Below are 14,303 nucleotides of genomic sequence, written 5' to 3' on the forward strand. Positions count from 1 at the left end.
GAAGATACTAAAGCATTATAAAGGGTTCAGAAATGAGTCAGGAAAGCAATTACAAGGATTGAAAAGTATGACAGTTCACATAAGAGTTTGGGTGAAAAACCTCAAGCAGCTTAGTGTTTTCCTTCAATACAGAAAATTTCAGTCTGTGCAGGTCAGGCATATCACCACAGTCTGCCAGACAGGAGTAGAGGTTAAAGTTCAGATGAAAAATAAAGTGCATTCTTTAATTAATTCATTAATTTTGGAGAAATGACAGCATACTAGCAGAGGACAACCTATAAGTTTAGAGTGGGGTCTCCATCACAGGAAATTATAAAATCAAGATTGGTTCTAAGATACTCTTTGAACTACCTCAACATTAATTTCAGGAAGTCTAAGAGCCTCTGACTCGGAGGAAGTCGGCAAGTTGCTTGAAATAATCCTTTTGGTTTTGTGAATCCTGACTCATAAAGCAGACGTCGCTGTTTTAAAAGCTATCTCAGCATGAGGTTTAAGGAAAAAAAAAACAACCAGAAGCTGAAGAATACATTAGAACTAGAGAGGAGTCAGGTTAAAAGAAGAAATGACCCAGAACTTTTTTAAGAAATGCCTTTTTTTCCCTCTTTTCCTTTCTTTTTTCAGAACTGCATGAAAAATAAGGAAGAGAAAATTAAACACTGAACTATCAAAATAGGCTCAAAACCTATCAAAACAGGCTCAGAAGTCTGGTCAGAGCTTCTCCTATCTTTTTAAAAACAGATATTCAGAGAAAAAGCTTCTAGTTTTCATTCTAGAAAAAAAAAGTTCACAAGTCCATAATGCTTCCAGAGCAGAAGAAAATACAATTTCCCAGGCAGAGCAGACAGAGCCTGAGACAAGAACTCTAGAAGTGGACAGAGAAAAATTGTTTTATTACTATTTTTTGAATGCTCTAAGCTACGATGGTGCCTACGGTTGAAACAACATTAAACACTACTCCTCACTTCTTGCAGCAGAGAGAAGGAATAAGTGGAAAGGCACATCTGCCATCAGGACTCAAGGTGATGATAAGCGGAGTGAATCATGGTTCCTTTCCTTACAGTGGAAGAGGAATGGAAAAATGTCACCTACGAAGCACTGTTAAGAAACCTGAGCTACCCAAGTTTGCCCAGCCTATTAAAGAAGAGCTATTGGAAATAGCAAGAACGTCTCAGGCTGGAGAAATTGGCTGGCAGGACCTACAAAATTCAACAAAGGGAACAGCAAAGTTTTGCACATGAGGTGGAACAATCCCATGCACCAGGACAGGCTGTGGGCAGACTGGAAAGCAGCTTGGTAGAAAAGGACTCTGATGTCTTATGGACACCACATTGAACATGAGTCAGTGATGCGCCTTTGCAATACAGGTGGCCAAAAGCCTCCTGGACTGCATTAGAAAAAGTGCCACAGCAGGCCAGAGAAGTGAGGGATCCTTGGTCCCTGTTCAGAAAGCCACATCTGGAGTGTACTGGGCTCCTCAGTACCAGAGAAACATGGACACACTGGAGCAAGTTCCGAGAAGGATCACAAAGATGACAGAGATATGTCATACAAGGAGAGTCTCAAGAGACCAGAGAATTCAAGCCCAGAAAAGAGAAGGCTTGGAGGTGTGTGTGGGGTTGGATCTTATCAATGTGCATACAAATACCTGGTGGGAGAGAGTAAAGATAATGGAGCAAGACTCCTCAGCAGCACCCAGTGACAGTACAAATAGCAAAATGCACAAACTGAAATATAGGAAATGAAATTTAAACAAAAGAAAAACTGGTTTTGTTGGGGAAAGGTGGTCAAGACACTGTAATAAATTACCCAGATTTTGGAGTCTGCACTCTTCAAATACTCAAAACTCAACTGGACACAACCTGTTGTAGATAACCCTGCTTTGAGCAGGGAGAGCTGGACATGATCATTTTCAGAGGTCCCTTCAAACCTCAACCACTCATGTGATACAAGATCCAAAAAAACATGAAAAAAATAGAAATCACAGGAACATGCTTCTTTTCTGAGAAAAAAACCCCAACACCTATTTCTAGCTTCTTACTGCTGAATCATATATTATGAAATAATGCCTCAGGCTTTGAGGAAGGAGACACCCGAAAACCTCTTTGAGCTGTGCCAGTTTCAGCTCCTTTACAGTTGCTACAGCTTTTGGACAGACTGAAATGACAGGAAGCCAGAGAAATGTTAGCATGTTTGGAACACTAGTCAGTTGTAAATTCCATGGATTTTGACAGTATGTAAGTGTAAATATTCTCTGATTCATCCTTCCACTTTATGTGAAATTGTAACGTGTTGTAATTTATTGGGGATAACAAAAGACCAAAGGAAGACAGATAAGGGGATCCAATACTCAGTAAAATCCTTTTACTGCTTATTCCCCATCATTTGCAAGTATGGTGTTTAAAGCTAGTTGTTAACATCAAGTTTCATGAAGAACTGGCAGCTACAAACAGACCTGGGGAAAAAAAAAAGAGTAAAATCATCCCTTTCTCTCAGCCTTCAAGGAAATCCCTCATACATTCCAGAGTATCTGGCATCAAAGGCCTTGGAAGAGATAGAAAACTGACAGAAGCAATGGATTTCCCACTCCCTTCACAGCTGCTGTAGCATAAGTTAATACTGACAGGATTCCACCACCTTGGACTGAATCTTCCCTTTTCAGCCTTAGTGTAAATGGAATAGAACTTCCAAGTATTAAAACTGGCTGCTTCTGACAAAAGCCCAAATCTAAGCAGCCTCTACTGAAGTGTAGCAAGGAAGGTGTGCAATCCCACTGTCTTTGTTAGTTTTGTATGTGGAAGTAGACATCGGTAGATGCAGAAATAGAACCATTCCTATAATTACGTGCTCATGAAGAAAGAGCTTGCTGGTTTGTCCCTTGTGTGAATGCCTGAAGGAATACAGAGTTGCTCCTACACTTGAAAACTCAGCACGCTGTTCACAAGCTTTACAATAAGAATGGCAGCAGGTACCAATGAAAAGAGCCACAGCTATCCTTTCAAACTCACAAATCATCTCTGCTTTTCTTTATTGCCAATGTATAAGTATTGCAAACAAAGAAATATCAGGAAAAAAAAATCCAGATTTAAAATTATACAGAGTCTTCTTTACAGGGTACTCAAAAATGGCACACAGAAGTGCCCAGGTACATGAGATTATGAAGCTTCTAGTCTCCAAAGTCCTAGAATTAAGGGAAGAGTTAGGAATAAGAGATTGAAGCAGATGGGGATGGTGACACAACCATATTGAAGTATGGAAATGCACTTTAGAGTCAAGTTGAACTCCAGATCAGAAGAAATCCTACAGGATGTGGCTTGAGGCAATCTATGCAAATGAGAAAGCATTCTTCCTGAAGGTGGCTAAGGAGAAGGAGTGGGTAAAAGACCCGGCGGGGGATTTAATAAGCAAAGAGATGTCTAAGGACCAGAGGTCCTTCCTTACGCCCACCACCAGCTGCAAAGCCAAAATCAAATCTGAAAGAATTCTACCTGTCTAAGGCTAAAGCACATGAAGCAAAGCTACAGTTTTAGAGACAGGAAACCGAAGTGCTGCTTGAAGGCAAGCATAAACCTCTGACCTCTGTACTAGCCAGTCATATGAAAGTGTAAGTGAAAAAAATTCCCATAATTTTAAAATAGTGCATCGTTTTGTGAACAGGAACTTCGATGGCAGCTGTCTACAAACCCTTATTTGCCAATACCACAACCTGTCCACCCCAGAGTTCTTTTCATCAGCATATTAATTTCAAGCACTCTAAAGCTCAAGGCAAGCCCTGAGTTTCTTTTGAGATCTAAACAATCCAAACACCTTTCCCAGTTTTGCCTCAGATGTTCAAAGAGACTCCATATGTACGAGTTGTGTATCGTGGCGTTCATTCCTATTCGGGAAAAGCTGTCCAATGGGTTTATGAAACCCTTATCATGTTGAAGGATTGCATTTCCCAGTTTGAAGCTTGCTTTTAAAAAACAAACCTTCACCAAAACCAGAGACAAAACAAGGTGAGAAACTACCCTTCACAAAAGATTGCATTTTAGCCTTCAACACATGATCTACAAGCTCAGCTCATACCTGTTCTGCAAGACCTGCAATGCTTTCAAACAAAGACAGCATCCTCAACCAAAAACGATCTGGTATAAAATATTACCATTCAATTAAATGAAAAAAAAAATAATAATCATTATTTGGTCCCTTAAGTAGCCCCTGAAGTAGAGGACTGCGGCATTTTCCTCCAAATGGAATATATGCTTCAGTACCCCAGGAGGTCTCTAGGACATGAAATTTTAACGGAATTGTTAATGTCTTTCTAGGTTCTATAATACCACAAAAAGATACTCATCATGTGCTTTCACCACAGCAGATAAATGCTAATGCCTGTAGCACACACCACTTTCAGAGTGGTTATGTATACAAGCCATCTTCTACTCTCTTGGTGGGCAAATTAATGGCATCAATAAATTTTGTCCTATCTCCAGATAAGACTCTTTACCTTCAAAAAAACCCCACGATCGACAAACTCACAACGTACAGCAAGGCTCACAAACAGCTTGCTGTGTGGCTTCCCTGAAAGGTTTGTCTGATGTGAGAAATGTGAAATGTCAAAGGCCTGGGAATTTTTGTATGTGAACCCACGCCTTGATGTGGGAAAGGTTTGTGGAAAATCTTGAAGGTCAGATGTGAGGGTCTCCTTTATCAACAAAGTCACATCTTAAGTTAAACTGAAACTAAGAGAAGAGAATTACCTGGAATCAGAGTGATTACAGTAAATACAGTTTTAAAGGGCAAGGCATTTTAGAAGTGATGTTTAAAGGGGTATTTATAAGAATAAAGAAATACGTATATTAAAGAAGTTGTTCTCAGGTGATTCCCATAAATATTTGGCATGAAAGTTAGAGGTACTTCAAATATAAGTCCAGTTGCAACTATTCATCTATAGCTCCTTCTGACTGGACACAATAATGATTTCACTAGAGATTAAAAAATAACCCACAGAGCTTTTCTGTCTATTTTAAACTGGTAAACTATGTATTTACATGTTACAGTGAGAAAATCTTGCTAATTTTATCTTGAGACATTTTGCTTTCTTTAGAAAGAAGTGATGATTCAGAGCCTGCTAATCTTTAGGAGAGATATGAGAGAAAAATACTATTATCTCTCTTTGCAAGGGGAATGTGCAGGCATTAAAATAAATCCTTGTATTTGAGCTAAACAAACCTTGAGCAGACATACACGGACTTGGACAAGCTGGAGAACAGAAAAGGAAATTCCACTAGAATTACTTCACACTTGTTAGGTTTTTGGTTTTGTTTTCATTTTAGGAGGAGTTTCTGACTATGTGCAATCTCCCTTTGACCTACTCCTACCTGGGTTATCTGGCAATTCCAAGTTCCCTAATCTGCAAGCCAGCAAAGTCTACTGCTTCAAATTCCTTTCTGTCAGCTGTAGCACACTGTGATGTGCATCCTGGAAGCAAACTCTGACTGTTTGCCTAGATGTGTTACATAAATTGCTTTTTGAATAATATGCTGAAGATAATGGCAGCTGAGCCTCTTCACTTACAGGACAGCACCCTGAAGCAGAATTGTAAATACAGCTTGAGTTGAGTTTGTGCAAGGTGTGATCCAGTGTTTGTTGTGCTCACTGTAGCATTTGTAAACTCCTGGAAGGAAATCTAGGCAGTGGTGGTGCCTCACCACCAACGCTAATGCCACAGGATTCGGTATGAAGAAGTCTTCCACTATACGAGACCACTCTAACTGCAGTTTGACCAGTGCTGCACAAGTGACTGAAAGACACCTTCCTTACACTGAGCTGATTAATTTAAAAGAAGGAAAGCTAAGCTTATTCAGAGTGCTTTTCCCAAGTCCAGAACACTCCTTAACACAAGCAAACCCCCAAACTTCTGCTAGAACAATGTCACTAGTCCCATCTTCCCATGTTATGGGAACACTGATAAGATTAAGGGTGACAGAAAGCAAAGCACATTTTGTTTATTTTGGTGTCTTAGAATCATAGAATGGTTTGGGTCATGTAGGCAACTCCCCCCACCCCCGTGGTGAGCAGGGACATCCTCCATTAGATCAGGTTGCTCAGAGCCTTGTCGAGCCTGACCTTGAATACCTCCAGGGATGGGGCCTCCACTACCTCCCGTGGGCAACCTGATCCAGTCTTCCACCACTCTCATGGCAAACAACTTGTTCCTCACATCAAATCTAAATCTCCTCTTCTCTAATCTCAAACCATTGCCCCTCATATTATCACTGCAGAGCTTTGCAAACAGTCCTGCTCCAGCCTTCTTGGTGGCCCCTTTCCAATACTGGAAGGCTGCTATTAGATTCTCCCTGAAGCCTTCTCCTTCTGAAGCTAAACCCTCCCAGGAGACTCCAACAGGCACAGTTTAGAAGACAAACCCAAAGCAATAAAGGAATCGTTGCTACTTAACTTCCATATTTGTACAGCAAACTCCTTGCTCCCTCTTCATAGACAGATGAAGGAAGAGGACTGTCCTGCTTTTCCGTGATTTTATCACACAGCTAATTATAATGAATGTAACACTTTCCTTTTTACCAAAGGCAAAGTTAGACAAATGCTCATGGAAACAAGAATAGATTCTATCTGGGGCCAGGTTTCAGCATTATTATGAAGAACAAGAAGTGTCTTATACCTTGGATACACCTAAGGTAATCAGCTCAAGAATCTGAAAAATCAAAGGATTTCTCAAGGTGAGCTCCTCAGAAGCTTCAAGTTCTAGCCTACATTTTGGTGTAATTCTGGAGGTCAGGTTCTGCTTTTCCAACCCCAGCCAAGAGGCACTCAAGTATTCTATGGTTCAGTTCTTGAGAATCAACACAATTGCCCAGGGAATGAGACATCTTCCTCATCAACTCAAGAAAACCTTTTTGCCTTGCAAGAGACACCTATCACCAGAAGTTAATTCACCGATTTATTTTGTAAACACTATGTTTTAACAAAAATTTAAGCCTGATACTGGAAGTTAATGAATTTTGGTTTTCCTAAGTGTTAAGCCATCTATAAATAAGTTTGAAGAGGCTTCCATCACAACAAGTGGCCCTTTTTATTAATGGCTGCTTTATAATTTAAAACTTATATGTTAGTTACTTGAAATGGCAAATAGCTTGGCACTGTCCTTGAAGTACATTGCATAAATATTGTATTAAAGCCTTAGCTTACACTTCATAAATAATTTAGTTTAAAAAATACTCTTCTGTGAGAGCAGCAGCTGCTGGGATGGTCACTTTTCTGGTAAAAACATGCGTTTATTGAGAGTCATATTTTAATTCGTTGAAGATTTCCTAAAAGCCACATGTGATAGATGTTCTAAGAAGCATATTCAACCCAAAACCTCAGGAAGCTAAAAGCTTAATACTCCTAGAAGGGTTTATACCTTTGCATAAGCAGTTTCAGTTGCAGAGGAGAAGCTGAAATCTATTCAAGGAAGCTCTGAAGCATTAATTTTCTGATAACCTGAAAATGACTTATATTTTGTGATGATCATTAAAGCTTATAGATTTCATTACACTTCATTTCACTACAGTCCTCCCTACACCATTTCCATTTCATGCTGCTGCATTTAAACCACTGCACGAACTTGTTCAAAGTGCTAGACATTTAAAAAAAAAAAAGGAAAAGAAAAAAAAATCAAAGGAAATTTCAGATAATTAACTTTGATGAATGAGCATATTTTAATTCATGTCTGGTAATATTCTTGTTAATGACATGTCTGCTTAGGACATCCATTAAAAGTCCATTAAGTTAACAGGGAAAGTCTAATAAAGTTATCCTGGAAATTTTCTGGTGTATTAACATTATGGACTTTTAATGAATATCTGCTGTAGGAATTGCTATTAGCAAGGCCACCATTCTAATTAAAACTGGGCTGTAAGACAGTGGGGGGGGGAAAAACCACCAGTATGAAAAGAATAACAAGCTGAAGTAGCACTTTTTGGAAAATGACTCTAAGGGAGATTGGTACAAGTTGCAAAACATGCTATCAGTGACAGCCATAAATTACTACACTGGCGATTCTTTTGTAGCCTTCCATCCAAGAGCCCCACATCTGGTGCTTCCCCCATGCAACCACTTGCTGAGGCTCCCGCTTGCTTCTGTCCTGTTGAGGCTGAGCAGCACTGAAAGGCCTTTCAGAAGGCCAGAAGGTATAAAATGCAAACAAATTTTCATGACAATGCCAAGTTAAAAGTATGCTTAGGAAAGCTGTGACCTATAGGCATCCAGCCTTGTTATCAACCCATCTGAAGACTCATCAAGTGCTGCTACATTTCTGCTGATGTTCACAGTAATATAGCAAAATATCTTTTTATGTGTATATAGCTTTCTAATATATTTTTAATAGATGTATAAAACAAAACAACCCCAATATACCTATTTTTTCATACTTATCCTTCACCAAATCTTCCAAACCAATCACTTTCCAGAAACTGTCATCCCAGCCTCCATCTGAAGTGTATGTCCACTTGCACACTACTGTACAGAGTGACCTGGAACACAAAAAAATATAGGCACAAAATAAGGAAAATTATCACTTTTACTGCCAAATGTGTGGCCAGAAAGAAGCTTGTGCAAAATTATCTCTTCACTCACTGGTGAAAAATTCCAGTATCTGAAGGGATCCTACAGAAAGGCTGAAGAGGCACTTTTCGTAAGGGTGTCTAACAACACGACAAAGGGGGATGGTTTTAGGCTGAGGGAGAGCAGAGTTAGACTGGATGTTAGGAAGTTCTTCAGTACAAGGGTGGTGAGATTCTGGAATAGGCTGCCCAGGGAGGCTGTGGATACCTCCTCCCTGGGGTTATGCAAGGGCAGGCTGGAAGAGACCTTGAGCAGCTGAATCTAGTTGAGAGATGTCCCTGCCTATGGCAGGGAGGTTGGAGTAGATGATTGTAATGGGTTGGGGCAGACCCCCTCCCCACCACAGGCAGAAATAACGACTCAGACAAACTGATTGCAAAAGTAGTGGAGAGTTTAAATAGAGAACAGTGAGTGTGCACAAAAGGAAACATGGTGACAAGAAAGGAACCAAAGTAAACCCAGAAAGACTCCAAACCCCACCTGAGGGTGCATCCAAAACCCCCAGGGCTCCTTCTTCCCCCTCCCTCTGCTGGGCTAGTCTCAGCTGGCCAGGCCTGAGACTGCCCATCCCTCTGTGGCCTTGGGCCCAATCAAGCCCATGGCCGGGAGATCTCTCCCCCCGTTACCAAGTCTCGGAGAGGGAAGGAAAGAGGAAGTGCCAGACCCCACCGCAAAATTTATAGTGGTGCAAGGGATTATGGTAGAAATACCTGATTTCCTGAGTCCACCCACTGGGATGGACTTCTGGACACAGGAAACACCCCTGTAGCAGAGGGCACCCAGCCCAAACTACGACAATGATCTCTGAGGTGTCTTCCAACCTAAGCCATTCTATAATGCTATGCTAGCATAAAACAAACAAAAATACCCAAACAAGATTGGGTACTGTTTAGAGTGCACATCTCAAGATACCTTGAAAAGACTTTCTGTTTAAGATTCTTTTCTGCTGAAATAACTCCTGGTCCAACCACTTCATGGCATAATCAGTCAAATAACCCGCTGTGCAATGCCCAGAAGACAGCAGAGCAGAACATAACAGCTCTTTATCAAGCAGCTCAAGGAAAGATTCCTCCTTCTCCAGGTTTCACCTAACCAGTAATGTTTTACACACAGTACATCCTCAGAGAAACTTTCTATTACTTCCCTTTGAGCTGAATTACAACTCACAGCAAATTATGTATGCACTGAGAATTAGCTTCAATGGCACTGCTTCAATACCTGCACGTACAAATTGCCTTTATCAGGAGAATGTTTACAAGTGAAATAACATTCCAACTACTAGAGCTTCTGCAAAGCATGTGTTCAAGTGCCTGCATCAAGCAAACTCAATTTTCCTGAAGCATTTGACTTTTTCTTACAGTTTTGTGCAAATAAAAGGCAAACAAAATTCCCATTTACGAAAAATGTTTTTAAAGTAAAGCCTTCTTTTCATCCAGCTGAGCTACCTATGGACCTAAATAAGGAGCATTAAACTAAAATTAAACATGCTGTTATCTGCATTACCATAATGCCTAGGAAAACCAGCTCTGGACAATGACCCCACTACTTTCAGCACAGTACAATATGGAAATACCCCACAAGCAAAGCACGTGCATCTTTGCCAGCCTGGTCGGATGAAGCCTTGAGCAACCTGCTGTAGTGGAAGATGTTCCTGTCCATGGCAGGGAGGTTGGAACTACATAGAATCATAGCACTTTTAGGGTTGGAAGGGACCTCAAGGGTCATCTAGTTCCACCCCCTCTGCCATGGGCAGAGACACCTCACACTTGATCAGCTTGGTCAGAACGTCATCCAGCCTGGCCTTAAAAATCTCCAGGGATGGGGCTTCTACCACCTCCCTGGGCAACCTGTGCCAGTGTCTCACCACCCTCATGATCTTTAAGGTTCCCTCCAAACCAAACCATTCTGTGAATCAGTGAATTAAAACACAGTAATAGAAACTGGAAAAGAAACCAGAAAACAGAATAGAGTAAGTTATTTTTATTTACTAGCTAGAGATCACAGCTAAGATACTGTGCACTTACATCCCAGTAAGAACAGATGATTACCTGGAGTACTGTGTTCAGCTCTGGAGCTCCCTACACAACGGGGACATGGACCAGCTGGAGCAGGTCCAGAGGAGAGACACAAAAATGGTAAGAAGACTGAAGCACCTCTCCTATGAAGACAGGCTGAGAGAACTAGGGGTGTCCGGCCTGGAGAGAAGGCTCCAATATGACTTTATAGCTACATTTCAATATCTGAAGGTGACCTCTAGGAAGGCTGAAGAGGCTGAAGAAGGGCCTATGGTGATGAGGGGCAATGGTTTGAAACTGGAGCAGGGGAGATTTAGGTTGGACATCAGGAGGAAGTTTTTCACAATGAGAGTGGTGAAATACTGGGAATAGGCTACCTGTGGTTGAAGACCCATGTCTGGAGACATTCAAAGTAAGAATCAGTGTGACCCTGGGCTGCCTGATACAGTTAGAAGTGTCCCTGCTGACTGCAGAGAAGTTGGACGAGGGTCCCTTCCAACCCAATGCAATCTGTGACTTACATAACCTCCCCCTACTCCCACTTTTTCATCCAGGACAGAAATGTCTATTTTAAATGCATCATTTTTCCTTTCAGTCTGTTCTTTAGGAATGACCATGGTTTTACTAGCAGATGTTCACTCACAACCCCACTCTTCATAAAGGGGCATCATTTGCTCTTCACAATGAGAATTATCATTTGGGGGAAAAAATACATCATTTGGGGCCAAAAAATAAAAATAGAGCTCAGTACTCATATCCTTGTACATACTGTGGAGATTACTTCAGGGCTCCTCTTCAAATAATTTTGAACTCAGTCACCCTTTCTTGAACATCCCCCCCCCCCTTTTTTACAAAAGAAAGAAAAAGCAACCAAAAAACCCAGTTTAAGGATAGCTCAGACAATTACAGTTTAGTGCCTGGTTTGAAAACTAAAAAGCACATGATCTGTAACTACAGCAAGGGCAATGTTGATATAAGAAATTCCAATTTCCAAGTATTTAAAAGCCAGACACAGAAATCTAATTAGGACCTCTGACAAAAATTGGGTGAATAAATATATTCTAAGCTGAAGGAAATACTGCAGGGGGGGGGGGACTAAACATTTGCCCCAAACCTCTCATTAAAAGGATAAATAAAGACAGAGTATTCAAAATAAAGACCATTTCATCACTTCAGGAAAAATTGAGACATAAAGAGTGAAACAATAATGCACCGAGCTTTCCCAAATATGGTAAATACCAAATCATAACAAATTAGCATCAGAACTGTGCATGTATTTTTCTAATTAGATGAATGCCATGAACTATTGCCACACCCTGACAAATGCTCTAAGGATGACAGCTAAATGTCATGGCTCCTCACTCACCCAGAACTCCTTCTGAGTCTCCATGCTTGTCCAAAGAGAAACCAGAGCAGCATTGCTGGACTCCAAAGGGCATGTTCCAAACAAGGGCCAATGCTCCCAAGCAGCTCGCTCTGAGCAACACCACGTTACGTCTACGAGCCCAGTGAAACAGTGTCAATAGGGACAAGCGAGCCCTTGGCAATACACTGAATTCCAGCAAGTTGGAGCTCTCTTACTGGGTACAGCTGGGCTGAACATAGTTTAGAAAAAAATGGCAATGAAGCTGTGAGCATTTTCATCCTGCTTATGTAGATTTCTAAATGCCAAGTGCTGACAGAAGAAGGATAAATTAATGATTTCTGGTCGAATTTTTAATACACTACAGAAAACATGAACTGTGCAGGACATCCTCTTCCCAAATGAATTAACAGGCAGATCTAGAAATGGAAGGTTCTGATATGAAGAACCACCTCAGATTGGAGCTAAAATTCTAACCCAACACCCTGGATGGTTTTTATTTCCATGGCCACAACAGGAACCCCAAAACATTTGTTGTGAACAAAGCCTAAGCATTTACACTTCCCTGGGATTTAAGCTCCTTATTCCACCATTGCCATGACTCAATTGCCACATAAAAAGTTGTTTAATTGAACAATGAAGCTTTAAACAAACCCTTAATGTCTAAGGCAAAATATTATACTAGAGAAAGACATTCTGGTCTCCTAGATAATAATGCAAGGGAAAAGTATTTCTTTGAGATGCTTGCAATGATCAATTAACTTCACATGCTTCAAAAAGAACCTGGATGTGTTGAACTCAAGTCCCAGGCCGATTCAACAGCAGTGAGCAGGGACATCCTCCACTAGATCAGGTTGCTCAGAGCCTTGTCAAGCCTGACCTTGTACATATCCAGGGATGTATTCAACTACGTCCCTGGGCAACCTGCTCCAGTGTTCCACCACCCTCATGGTAAAGAACTTCTTCCTAAGATCCAATCTAAAGCTATTCTTCTCTCATTTAAAACCACTGTCCCTTGTAACCTGGAAAAATTGCACCCAGAGAGACATTATGTCAAAGAGCAGGCTGAGGAAGCAAAACATTACACCTCCAAAGAAAGTCTCAACCACCTGAAAATTTTGTATTTCACTGTAACTCCTAAATGTTATGAAATGAAGGACAGATGTTCAACAGAAACAGTGCTGATATTCACTGTGGCATATTTCTTTCTCCTAACTATTTGGCAGCATGACCTCAATTATTCAGCCCTACACACCAGACTTGGACTAGCTGAAGCTGGATGAACTAGATGGATAGACACAAACATTCCCTTCACTACCAGGATCAGCTAGGTTCAAAGGTGATGAGTTTACAGGCACTCATCTAGGCAACATTCCTCTCCTGACTGCTCGATCTAATGCAGGACTTGAGAAGATACAGCGTGGAGCCCCTCAGTAGCACAGGCCATATTTAGCTAGGCTCAAATACCATGAATTTGAGGACTGTTCTCCTCAAGCATATTCCCAATACAATGAAATGAAAGATTTCCTTTCTCTGTTCGGAACAAAATGTTTTGCTTAGGGTACTCCTACTGAAAAAAACCAACTAAAACAACCATTTTGCATGGAAAATTTCCATTTGATTGAAACCAGATTTTCCACAGGAACACGCTTATGTTTAGAGTTTCTTTCAATTTGTTGTCTCTAAAGAACTATAGGATCCTACTTGCATCCAACAGCCTCAAGAAGGAAAAAAAAAATCCCTGCCACATTTCCTACAATGTTTGGCTGGGCAGATGTCTTATACAACCCTTTCTATTATTGTCTAGCTCTGAGGTTTTACACATCTCTTGCTGAGGACTGACTGTAGATGTGCTGAGGTCCTGCATGACCAGAATCTCAGAATTCAGGAAAACCCACCAGCAGTATGTCCTCATATGAAAACCATGAGGTTCAGGGAGTCTGAAATGATTGAACACACACACACACAGAGTATCACAGTATCACCAAGGTTGGAAGAGACCTCAAGGATCACAGAGTCCAACCTGTCACCACAGACCTCATGACTAGACCATGGCACCAAGTGCCACGTCCAATCTCCTCTTGAACACCTCCAGGGATGGTGACTCTACCACCTCCCTGGGCAGCACATTCCCAAAACGCTGTCTGGAAGCAACTGTTTGCCCACACTAAGCTCCAAAGGGATCCAGAACAATCAGACTCACGGCCAAAAAAACTGGGGTGCTCCAAGTTAGTTGAAGTGTGGCTATTGCCACATCATCTACCCATTCTGAGTGTTCTCCCTCAGTCTTTTGTACTCCTTGGAGAGAACAAATTCAGATACAC

At 41.1% G+C, this 14,303-nt stretch overlaps 1 protein-coding gene across 5 annotated transcripts in view; it reads right to left on the minus strand.

Annotated features, from left to right (window-relative positions):
- Nucleotides 1–14,303, minus strand: part of FGGY (FGGY carbohydrate kinase domain containing) — a 353,247-nt gene that overhangs the window by 88,142 nt on the left and 250,802 nt on the right. For all 5 annotated transcript variants that reach the window (XM_054165661.1, XM_054165659.1, XM_054165662.1 and 2 more), the window contains exon 6: nt 8,395–8,510. In XM_054165661.1, the coding sequence (XP_054021636.1) occupies nt 8,395–8,510 (116 nt within the window). The remainder of the gene's footprint in view (nt 1–8,394; nt 8,511–14,303) is intronic.

The sequence above is a fragment of the Dryobates pubescens genome, chromosome 11 (assembly GCF_014839835.1).
Source record: "Dryobates pubescens isolate bDryPub1 chromosome 11, bDryPub1.pri, whole genome shotgun sequence".
Taxonomy (NCBI): Eukaryota; Metazoa; Chordata; class Aves; order Piciformes; family Picidae; genus Dryobates; species Dryobates pubescens.